This window comes from Bombyx mori, chromosome 8, assembly GCF_030269925.1.
Source record: "Bombyx mori chromosome 8, ASM3026992v2".
NCBI lineage: Eukaryota > Metazoa > Arthropoda > Insecta > Lepidoptera > Bombycidae > Bombyx > Bombyx mori.
In genome coordinates, this window is record NC_085114.1 from 11,947,546 (window position 1) to 11,959,575 (window position 12,030).

At 32.7% G+C, this 12,030-nt stretch overlaps 2 protein-coding genes across 8 annotated transcripts; one reads left to right on the top strand and one right to left on the bottom strand.

The window, feature by feature from the left end:
- The first annotated feature begins 11 nt into the window (after positions 1 to 11).
- Positions 12 to 5,873, top strand: LOC101738631 (ADP-ribosylation factor-binding protein GGA1). Of its 4 annotated transcripts, none has more exons than XM_004932253.5 (8): positions 12 to 558; positions 628 to 926; positions 1,225 to 1,491; positions 1,931 to 2,141; positions 2,600 to 2,890; positions 3,509 to 3,638; positions 3,720 to 4,278; positions 4,872 to 5,873. In XM_004932253.5, exons 1-8 carry the CDS (start codon positions 522 to 524, stop codon positions 5,082 to 5,084), a joined length of 2,007 nt encoding a protein of 668 aa, XP_004932310.1. In that variant the 5' UTR covers positions 12 to 521; the 3' UTR covers positions 5,085 to 5,873. The 4 variants fall into 4 exon arrangements, with proteins under 4 accessions (XP_004932310.1, XP_012551037.1, XP_062525775.1 ...); XM_012695583.4 differs by having other exon boundaries at positions 3,512 to 3,638; XM_062669791.1 differs by having other exon boundaries at positions 294 to 558; positions 1,225 to 1,495; positions 1,935 to 2,141; positions 3,512 to 3,638.
- Positions 5,874 to 6,409: 536 nt separating this feature from the next.
- On the bottom strand, positions 6,410 to 10,103 carry LOC101740945 (target of rapamycin complex subunit lst8). 4 transcript variants are annotated; one of them, XM_004932191.5, is made up of 7 exons: positions 9,697 to 10,103; positions 8,946 to 9,095; positions 8,383 to 8,444; positions 7,820 to 7,973; positions 7,130 to 7,320; positions 6,726 to 6,868; positions 6,410 to 6,641 (listed from the first exon to the last, which is right to left on the bottom strand). In XM_004932191.5, the coding sequence occupies exons 1-7, from the start codon at positions 9,826 to 9,828 to the stop codon at positions 6,526 to 6,528; spliced, it is 948 nt and encodes a 315-aa protein (XP_004932248.1). In that variant the 5' UTR covers positions 9,829 to 10,103; the 3' UTR covers positions 6,410 to 6,525. The 4 variants fall into 4 exon arrangements, with proteins under 4 accessions (XP_004932248.1, XP_062525778.1, XP_062525776.1 ...); XM_062669794.1 differs by having other exon boundaries at positions 9,187 to 10,099; XM_062669792.1 differs by having other exon boundaries at positions 6,410 to 6,868; positions 9,187 to 10,102.
- Between the last annotated feature and the right edge of the window lie 1,927 nt (positions 10,104 to 12,030).

Sequence of the window (12,030 nt, forward strand, 5' to 3'; positions counted from 1 at the left end):
TTGAGTAGTCCTATTTTTTCAACTGGAAAGGCAAAGGTAAAAATTATAATATAAAATAAACTGAAATGAGATGATATATGGGATTAAATTTTGTAATCTCAGTAAAATGGTGGTTATTTACTGAAGATTTTTGGAGGATCTCGAGAAGCAACGTACAGCGACTTTGTTTCATTTTCCCACATTTGTGCACTTTCACAGATACTGTTACAGAACTGTTCATGTCATTTAATTTCATCTCAATTGATTAATGTCTCAAATTAATCAACTTCATTACATTTCGGTCCATATAATTTTTCATTAAAAAGATTAGAAAATACCAAAAATTAGATTGTATGGTTTGACCAAGCTTAGTGATTCTGATACCTGCGCCTTTCTAGTTGGAAAAATCGAACTATTACTCAATCATTTGTCAAAATTCCCAAATAAGAAAACAGCTAAGATAAACTCGTTTAATTGAGCAAAAATTTATTGCATTGTACATACCTATTGTTTATAATTTTTTTATGAAATAAATTATTAAGATGAATATTACACAAACAAGCTTAGAAGCACTTATTTGTAAGTTTAATCAAGGTTTTTATTCTTAAAAAAAAAAACTCCTGTTAGATGTTGTTTTGGTCATTTCAGTAAAAGCTACTCACGAATCATTACCGGCTCCCGATGCAGCGGCTGTAGAAGCATTCTGCACGATTATGCGAGACTCTGCCGAAGGTCCCCAACTGGCAGCGCAAGCTCTGGCCACACGTATCCACAGTCCGAAGGCCCGTGAAGCGCTACTTGCATTGATGATGTTAGATCGCTGTATGCGGCGATGCGACACGCCTTTCCATGCGGAAATCGGAAAATTTCGCTTTCTTAATGAAATGATAAAATTAGTGTCACCAAAATATTATGCAGATCGTACAGCGCCAGAAGTAAAGACAAGGGTAAGGAAAACATTATGTTTTTTCAGAATATAGTCATAGTAAACTAGTCAGGTGGTGCGAGGGAAAGTCGAGGGCAAAAGATGGACCGACCTCATAAAATCTGTGACTCACTCCAACATAAATGATTGCTCTCACTCTGTGAAACATCGTGCTACATGGCGTCGCATCGCGAGAGCATCGGTATCGCAGGATCTGACTGATGCATGACCACAAACAATAGAATAGGAAGAAGAAGAAAACTAGTCAGAATTAAGATTATGTTAAAAAAATTAAATTAATATTTTAGTCTTACTCGTAGGTTTTGCAGTTGTTCCATGCATGGTCTATAGAATATCATAAGGAGTTTAAATTCAAAGTAGCATATGAGATGTTAAAAAATCAAGGTGTGATAAGAGAGACACCTCCTCCTTTACCGCCAGATGATACACCTCCAGTACATAATCGAGCAAAAAGTACTATATTTGAAGATGAAGAGAAATCTAAACTGTTACAAAAATTATTACAAAGTAAAAAATCAGAAGATTTACAACATGCCAATAGACTTATAAAAACTATGGTTAGAGAGGCAAGTACTGTTAATAAAACTATTTTTACCTTTTGAATATTACATTTAATAGAAAAAAATGATGTAGATTAACAGTTAAACTGACAAATTACTAGATGTTATGTAGTTACTGTAATCTACAAGGTTGAGATCTCCATTGTGTGCAAGTGTTATCTCAATTTTCAAACAGAAACTTTTCATTGCTTTGAAGCAGAAGCAAGCAGGTGGTCCTTACCCATATAGGCATATAAGAAGTCCTAACACTAGTAATTAGATAAAGTTTCTATCATTTTGTCATAATCTTATTCAATGTGGATGTCAATTCTGAACAAAAATAAATGGTGAGATAGTGCTTTTGCATTTTAAATATGTGTAACATTATGTAGTGACCTAAATTAAAATATTGCATCAAAATAATATTAATTTGGGTAACATTGAAACTGAACAATTACCGGAACAGGTAGAACGTCAGAATGAGGCAAACAGCAGACGCGCACAAGAAGTTAGTGCGGCTCTAGATAGTGCCGGGCTATTACGTGACATGCTACTGGCAGCCAGTGATGCTTCATCGGACGAGGAGCAACTGATCCACGAGCTACACTCAACTTGCATTAGACTTAGGCCCATTCTGCAGCAACTGGCTGACAATGACACACAAGCAGAATATCTTAGTTAGTATAATAAATTTTCAATTTACATAAAAAAATTGCTGCCGTTTTGAAAACGTAAGATTAACTTGGCATTAATAAATTTTAATTCATATTTGTAGTCAAAATTGCTATCCACCTGTGGTGTTCCTCTTAAATATGAAATTAAGTCTAAAAAATCTGCTACTAATGAGATTTATGTATTTTTTATGATTTTTTTACTGTATATTAAGATTAAGATTTCCGATGCTGAAACAGATGGATAAAACAATATTCTTAAATTTATCACTTTATAACATGAAACAATGATTTAAAGGAAAAACAGCTCCCCAAGGTACACTATTGAGTTCATTGCATTTTGTGTACAAAAAGGTTTTTTTTTTTTATTTAACAAAAGGAATCTTTGCCATTAAAAATACAAAGAATCCAACACCATTACTTAATTGATAATACCATTAATCGAGTAAATATTTACATAACAGGTGATATTTTACATGCCAGTGATGTGATAGATGAAGTCTGCGAGAGGTACAATGTTTTCTTAATTCAGAAAAAAGCAAATGAACAAATGACAGAACAGGCATCGTTGAGCGGTGAAAGCTTACTTGATTTTGCTGGAGCAAGTACTACTTACATTCGAAAGAATGTGGCCCCGAAGAAAGATGAAAAGCCAGCAAATGTTATTGATGAACTAGGCGATATATTCGCTGCTAGCAGTGAAAGCACTAATAATATTGCTGAACCATTAAAGCCTGTTGCATTGATGCCCACTGGTTAGTACATAGCCACATTACAACAGTATACATTTATCTGTATACTTATAGACCTAGAGTATTATTATTACATGACTAAATTTGTTGACTAAATATTAAGAAAACATTCAAAGATGTTTTCATATTATATATATTATGTTTTATTATTTAATAAGAAACTTATTCACATGTGCTCGGTAACAAATCAGTTCATTGTGTGTCTGTCTTTATCCAACCCGCACTTAGCAATCCTTTTATTAAAAGGAGAACAGGTACCCTCACTAATACACTACAATATAGTTTTTTTTTATTGCCTAGATGGGTGGACAACACAGCCCACCTGGTATTAAGTGGTTACTGGAGCCCATAGACATCTATAACGTAATGCGCTACCCACCTTGAGATATAAGTTCTAAGGCCTCAATATAGTTAGTTACAACGGCTGCCCCACCCTTCAAACTGAAAGACATTACTGCTTCACGGCAGAAACAGACAGGGTGGTGATACATACCCACACGGACTCACAAGATGTCCTTCCACTAGTAATTACGCAAATTATACCCACCCATAATATAAATAACTTTATCAAACTCAAAATTTTCACCATCTGCCAATTTAACTATATTATTCACACAATAGCAGATGATGTCGACTTGTTGGGAGACAGATCTAATAAACATGAAGGTTGGAACGAATTGGATTCCCTTGGAGAAGAACTATTAAAACAATCTCTACCAGAGAATGCTAAACGGATTGAAAACTTTAATAGGTATTCTTCTATTAATATTACATAAAATTCTCTCAGTTCCTCTATAAAAATGAAACTGTATAATATTTATAACTTTTTCAGTAAAACATCAACAAAGGTACCAATGAACGCATTGGCCTCACCAAAACATGATGTGAATTTACAGAACAACGGCGCATTACTAGATTTAGATTTCTTCACCAAGAAACCTCAGGAATGTAAACCTGTAACTGCGTCAACTTCTAAAGATGTGACACCCAGCGATGACATCATGGTGGATATTAGCACAGACGTTACTGATGCAACTCTCGTTTTGAACAACAATACTGAGTGTAATTTAAATAATATATTGGATTTCGGATTAGACAATGCCAAAAGTGAAACAGTAATTGATAAGGAAACTAGTGTTATTGAAAAGAAAGAAGTAAATCATAAGAATAACGAAGTGAAACCGTTGACTGATATAAATGTTACGTTGCAAAACGTAAGACCCAGTAAATTACAGCCGCTTACAGTGTTTGAAGAGGAAGAAGGTGTGACAGTTGTTTTACATTTCTGCCAAGATAAACCGAGGCAAGATGTTAATGTTTTAGTCATATCGACTACAAGTAAGAATAAATTGCCCATCGAAGATTATAAATTCCAAAGTGTAGTTCCTAAAGTGAGTGAAATTTTAAAATTGTATTTGTTTTTCTTCTTTCATGTTGAAACGACAAAATTGTTTTGCCAGCTTTTTATTACGAAAAAACTTCTCACGGTAAACTACGGCCGTTTTCCAATTACAGCACAAGAGCGCATTATGCGGCATCATGCTCAACTAGGCTTCAGCATAATTCGGCATTGTGCGTCACTGAGTCGCATTATGCTCTGTAATTGGAAAACTACCATTAAGTAATGGTTAATTACAGAACATAATGCGACTCAGTGACGCACAATGCCGAATTATGCTGAAGCTTAGTTGAGCATTATGCCGCATAATGCGCTCTTGTGCTGTAATTGGAAAACGGCCTATATCGACGCTTTTCGTTGACCCCAAGTGATTATTATCTAAAACTTCATTAAAGATTTCGTCCAGATTTATTATTCTCTTTACGTTTCAAATACTTTACGAATATTAAATTGTAAATTATAAACCAAACTTTAAAAGTGCTATGATTGGCATCTACGATTCACTAAAAAAAAAAATTAGAATTTTTTAAATGCGTGTGTATTTAGTAACTACTTGTAACTAACGTCTGTGTAATACAATTTCAGGGTTGTAAAGTTCGGCTACTGACACCGTCGGGGACGTCACTGCCGGCGTACAATCCGTTCCTGCCGCCGCCAGCCCTGACGCAGGTCATGCTGCTCGCGAGGCCGCCTTCTATGAATAACATCAGCCTGAAATTCGTTATCACGTACACGTGCGACGAGGAGGTGTATTCAGAAATTGGCGAAGTCAAAGAACTGCCTCTAGAGAAAATCTAACATATTCTTTAAAACATTAAAATGCAGTCGGTGATCGGTGCAATTGTTGGATCCGGAGAATTTGGTTAATGAATAATCCGATTATGTTTCTTATAAAAATATATGGTCGCATACTGAACACTAAAACCGGCTTCAAATTGATACATTGATAGAACCGGAGTGTTGACTATGAACTAAGTAACCATTCTTTTATTCAAATAAAATATCTTTTTACACCTTTTAGCAAATCTCATAGTTACTAAATAATTAAGTTTATTCATTAAATGTTACAAAGAACAAAACAATTTTACTTAGTTTGAACTGTCAAGCGATATTAATGCGCGTACGCTATCCTACCGCGCTTGTTTAAAATTTCGCGCTTTGACAATTATTATTATTATATTTTATAAATCGGTACTAAAAAAAAATGATAATTAATAATATTGAATTAAAGTATGTACATTAAGAATTATATCTAGTCGTCGCTGTATTAGCGAACAAAAATGTACTTATTAACATTCCTAATGCGAATATTCTTATTTGTATTTAATAGTTATTTAGTTTTATTACACTAAAAATTGACGTCTTTTATATAATTGAATCCTAATGTTTTAAAAAAAAGTATTTAAATTTGACGTACAAGTACCTAGTTATAATATTATTAGTTTTAGTTTTGCATTTATGGAGATCTGATACAATATACCATAGTATTATGTACGCTATAAATAGATATATTGATGTTTCATGGGAGCTTGTAAATGTTCCATGAAATATGTATTTGTTGAACGAAATACACACTTTAAAAATGAAGTTGACTTGGTCATATTTTATTTACTTTTACAATCCATCTATACTGTTTAAACGCTCAGATACTTCTGTGAAATTACCTTAAATGTTTCAGATTTATAATACGATTTTTGTATCACTTATCTCACTTGCGAATGAATGTCATTTGCGTCCATTCCAATTATTATTGTTAATGCAACAATCACCTAGCTGAACCCTTCAGGGCGAACCTCGAGTCACCAGCTATCCTTCCATCCCAAAAAGGCGATGTAATGAAAACGATAAAAGTAGCTTTACTTTAGTTCATTAACATACAATTACCATCGCTTTCTCGAAGTAATTACAAACACAATACAATAAACAATACAAATAATAATTCAAAAACTATTATTTATTTTCTGCCTGCTACATGCTACTTTGTTGGCCATGTGCATTGCTAGTGTTTAAGCACTATTTTTTGACAAATAATATAACCAGTAATAAAAATTATAAAATTAAAAATAGTGTTTATTTTTATAAAAATATACATTTACACTTTTTATGAAGAAAAAAACCATTAATGCTATGTAATCATTTATTCAATTAAAAATTAATTCAATTATTATATTATTTACAACTTTATTATTTATTTATTTAAACTTTATAATCATCCCAAATTATTTTAAACCATATCTATTCAAACAGGTTGATCTTTAAACGCGAGTGCTGTGATGGCTTTCTGATGACCGCAGTACTCCCGTTCAAGCGTGCCACGCTCAATGTTCCATAATCGAGCATAACTATCCGATGAACCTGTAAATAACAAAATAAAATTATCTGGTTTTTTTAAACTTTGAAAAAATTGACTGGGTTGCCAGGAAATTGAAAATGTCTTACCAGTGAATAAAAATCGAGAATCAAGCGTAAAGGCTGCGTCCCAGACCCATCGCTGCGTGTCGCGCCGTAGCTCTCGCAACAGCGCCCAGTCGCTCGTGCGCCAGATCTTGGCCGAGCAGTCGCCCGACGTCGTCACCAACATGCTATTATCACATTAGTCAGATATTAAACATTTTCTAAGTTACTATACTTATTGCCTTACTTATGCCTTGCTTTCTTGCTTGCCTTGCTTTACTTATGATAGAAGAGTATGGAAGGAGAAAACATGTTGCGCTGACCCCGGGTGACTGGGAGAAGGGCAGGATAATGATGATTGCCAAGATAAACTCATTTAATAAACACATGCAACATCTAATGTCTTAAAGTTGATTTTAACTGAAATGCTGTAACATCTCCAAACTCACGTTGAATCTGGGCTAAATTTACACCGTAAAGCATATTTAGAATGTGCAGTAATGTGTTTTTTGGGCACAGGGTGCGGTGGTTGTCCGCTCAACGACCACACGTAGCAGTTGCCCTTGTTATTAACAGCCGCCATCATCTTGCCGGCTGGATCAATAGCTATGTCCTGAATCGACGCCTCCGCTTCTGGTATCTAACAAAAATAAGGATAAATAGTATAATATTTATGTGTAACATGTAAATGAAATAAACATGGTTTATTTAAATTGAATTATGTGGTTGGACAGGCACTTGGCTAATGATTGATCAATTACTAGAGCTTATCAATAAAACATAAATGCTCAAAACTGATGATTGTTTCGTGGAAAAAAAAAGGTAGGATGGTGGTCCATACACAAGTGGGTTTATAATACATCCAACCATCAATCAACCTATTAAGGACAGCAGAAATATGTTATAATATACAGAAAATACTACTGGCCATTCTCTAGTAAATACCTCAGTAGCCTTTCTATATATCCATTATGAGCATATTGGTGATATCATGTTGGCATCAGCTTTTTATGCAGGAACACTACTGAATAGGATGCGGAGATAGAGTGTTCCTTTCACTTTTGTAGCTCACCACAACATACTGTATTATAGCTTCTCAGCTGATAGTGGATGTAAAAAAATATATATAGTAAAGTTACCAGTTGTTCATTTTGATCCGTTTTCAGATCCCATATATGTATAATGCCACTCTGGTCTCCAACCATTATCTGGGACTGATCAGGATGAAGCATTACTGCATTCACCGGAGCTTGAACTTGGAATATCTTTTGACACCTTGTACGTGGTGCAGCCCTACATGAGAAACATGCCGCTTTAAAATTTCTATACTAAGCTTTCTAGGTCCAGTCAGTAAATTGTGTTTTTAAACTCAATAAAAGTTAAAGTTTAATTTCAGAGATCAGCAGACAACCTCATGGTCTCCTAGTGTAAATAGTTATTAGCTTCTATGATCTAAATTTTGATTTTATTCCATAACCATTAGCATTACACTTGACAGCTTTAAAGCAGGAATCATATCTTCATACCACCAGTAAATATCAGTTGGTGAATCTTTTATAATAAGCACGAATATAACGAATGATATAAGGTGCTGCATTGTCATCTAGCATCAGAGAAACCTCCAAACATCATTTGGCCAAGGTTAGAAAACACAAATGATGTTACCTAATAACTGGTTGATATAATACATAGCGTCTTTAACCTGGGATCCCATATCCTGGCTGTGCAGTCCTCACCTCCTGTGTACATCCAAGTGCCATTTTTCTGCAAAGTTACAATTTAAAAAAAAAAAAAATTAATGACTTGTCTTATTGTAATAGATGTGTTCACAAATTAAATATCCAATCATAAATATACATAGTTTTTTTTTTTTCTAAAAGATAACAATCTTGAAAAGTTGTTTGAAAATGAATAACTGATTTTAACATCAGTTTTTGTTTAAAAACTGCATGTCGACACAATTTGTGTGTTTTTCAAATTGTTGCCCTAGAAATAATTATAATCTCAAAGATTTATAGTAATTCCTATGCCAGTGAGATCTCAAATATTTAAAGGACACTGAAGATCCAGTTTCAACTGAATGAGTTTTGAACTGAGAAAAGAAATATATTTTTTTTTCTATTCCTGGCAAATATTTAGAGACATATATTAAAGACACGTACTTCCTGTAGTTTACTGTCAGTGACACCTAGGTCACAAATAATCTACCTGAAGGTCATGTATATATTGTTTTCAACAAATTTTAATTGAATTTATGCATAATACCTGAAACCCAACTCGAGATACGTTTTTGGAGATGTCCTCAAAAGTTGTGACCGGGTCTGGATTGGCACTACTAAGATCATATAACCGTATATGCTGAAATCCAGCTGCTGCTACCATCGATGTTGGTGAGATCTCCAAGCTGTTCACTTGCTGAAAGGAAAACTCGTCATGCAATAAGCTTTAGCTGATTTTCATAATATAATCAGTTTGTAAAAATATCACGAAAGTTAATTTAAGTTACCTCACAAAAGATGACTGGCATGTTAATCTGAATTATATTTGTACAAAGTGGTCTGCTTGTATTAAATCTTAGCTCACAATTATCTGACACTGTCGTGACCAGTTTTAATCGTTTAGGTAATTCTCTTTTTTTGGACATTTTTGCAACTTTACAGGAGAGCCATTTAAAGTTTAAAATTCTCATAATAAAAAAAGTCCATCAGCTATTTGGATGCAGTAAGCTTAATTGATGTTCAATCAAAAACATTGAATTGGTGATAGTTAATACCAAATAAAATGGACCTTTAATTACAAAGATAAATGTCGCGTATTAATCGAAATATCGCTTAATTCAAATAGCCTTTCAGCCCTCGTTATTATTCAAAGCGAAATTTCCAAATCAATTTTTTATGAAAATTTAAAATAATCATGCAAATTTACGGAGCGATTTGAATGAGTTATCTGGAAATGAATTGAGTCATTTTGGTCATTTATAGAAGATCAATAACCGAAACATTAAAATATGAAGTACCGAATCTGGATGCTGCATTGTTCGTAAACAAACACCACTGTGTGCCTGCCATAGCTTGATAGTATGATCGTAGCCTCCTGTTACTAAAGCCACCTGCGATCCTCCAAGAGAAGCAGTGGTATCACCAGCCATTTTATGAAACTTATTGTTTAAGCAATTGGCATATTTATTTCTTAAAAGCACATTTTTTTATTTCCAACTGCCAGGTAATTTTGAAATTTCGGATTTTAATTTTTAATTTCGAACTTTCCGAGCAACATAAATCTTGTATGATGTGATATAATCTACGTTATACTTGAACCGAATTATCGGGGCGCTTTTAATATTACTGTAAATTCTAACTAATGCATCTCATAAAGTCAAAACATAACCAAAACAACACAGCACAGGTAATTCAAAGTTGAATGAAGTTAGCCACTCAAAAAAATTTTTTTTTCCTATTTTATACTTATTTTCTATTAATTCGTTTGTTCATCATTTGTTCATGATTGTTCACTGTTAATAATTGTTTGTTCTGCATTTATTTATTTAAAAAAAATATTTAAAAATATACCTACAAGTTAGCCCCTCTAATGCAATTTTTTATATTTTTTCATCCTTAATGACTCGTAAATATTCATTTTCGATTGTTCTTATATAAAACACGTTTGTCCTCTTTCGAAATTACTCGTTTTTTGTTTAATTTACTATTTTTATTAGTTGAATAAATGTATGCAAAATATGTGTACTGCGCATGCGTCAACTATAATGCCTAAACTTTCCACGCGGTTTTAATCGTAAAAAAAAAACAAATATAAATCCTGAAGGAGCAATTAATTGGTATACAGTTTAATTAAAAAAATTAAAAAATAAATAAATGAAATAATGTGCATTGGCGTTAAGTTAGACCAAATACATTTTTTCCATCCTCTTACCTATCGTATTAAAATGTTATTTTACTAATGTTAGGAATATAATTTCGACTGTGTAAAAAAGTTATTATAATGTATACCTATATTATCTCTTGAAAGATAAATAATGAACATATTTACTTATTTGTTTATATTACCTATGTGAACTCCCTATCTTTTTTATACCTTCATAACGATAAGTAGGAGGATGGAAAAAATGTATTTGGTCTAACTTAACGCCAATACACATTATTTCATTTATTTCTTTTTTAATTTTTTTAATTAAACTGTATACCAATTAATTGCTCCTTCAGGATTTATATTTGTTTTTTTTTCACGATTAAAACCGCGTAGAAAGTTTAGGCATTATAGTTGACGCATGCGCAGTACACATATTTTGCATACATTTATTCAACTAATAAAAATAGTAAATTAAACAAAAAACGAGTAATTTCGAAAGAGGACAAACGTGTTTTATATAAGAACAATCGAAAATGAATATTTACGAGTCATTAAGGATGAAAAAATATAAAAAATTGCATTAGAGGGGCTAACTGGTAGGTATATTTTTAAATATTTTTTTTTAAATAAATAAATGCAGAACAAACAATTATTAACAGTGAACAATCATGAACAAATGAATTAATAGAAAATAAGTATAAAATAGGAAAAAAAAATTTTTTGAGGGGCTAACTTCATTCACCTGACTTGAATCACATTTTCTTTGGATGCCTCCTACGTGACTGTTCCTCATTCATAAATTCCCTGATAAACCTCCGAGTTCCTCTTCCCACATCAATCCCTACATTATTAATAATATTAAAATGTAAACAGTTTTAAAATATAATATTCTTTTTATTTATACCCAATCACTATATATTATGAACTCTTAGGCATTATTATATATTATTATCCTATTACGTACATATCCTTTCCAAATTTCGAACCTTCCAATTGATTCCTAAATAAAACTGGTTTCCCTACCTTTTCCACACTAGTAGTGGCAAATGCACAAACCGTGCGAGTCAAAATATAAAAAAAATAAAAAATACATGCTTCCATCTTGAGGTTTTTTCTTGTTAATCTTTCGTATTTTAATAAGAAACAACATCTTGGTACCTAGATTATGAAACTAAAACATATCAAGAAATTATTTTCATGTTAATCCAACCTTAAAAATTGATAATCAAGGAATTGCATACCTATCAAGTTTCTGATATAGGTACAAGCCCAGACCCAAAATCTTGAGACAAGTACTGCATCAGATCAAATATTAGGTATCAAATTGAAATACAGAACTAGGTACCTATCTAATGGATGCAGTCTTACATGGTCAGTTTGACTAGTCATAATATTAATTCTCAATAGTATGAGTATTCTAAGATGGGATCAATCACGAACTAGATTTAAGTAATTAATGTAGGTACCCACCTACATTTTATAC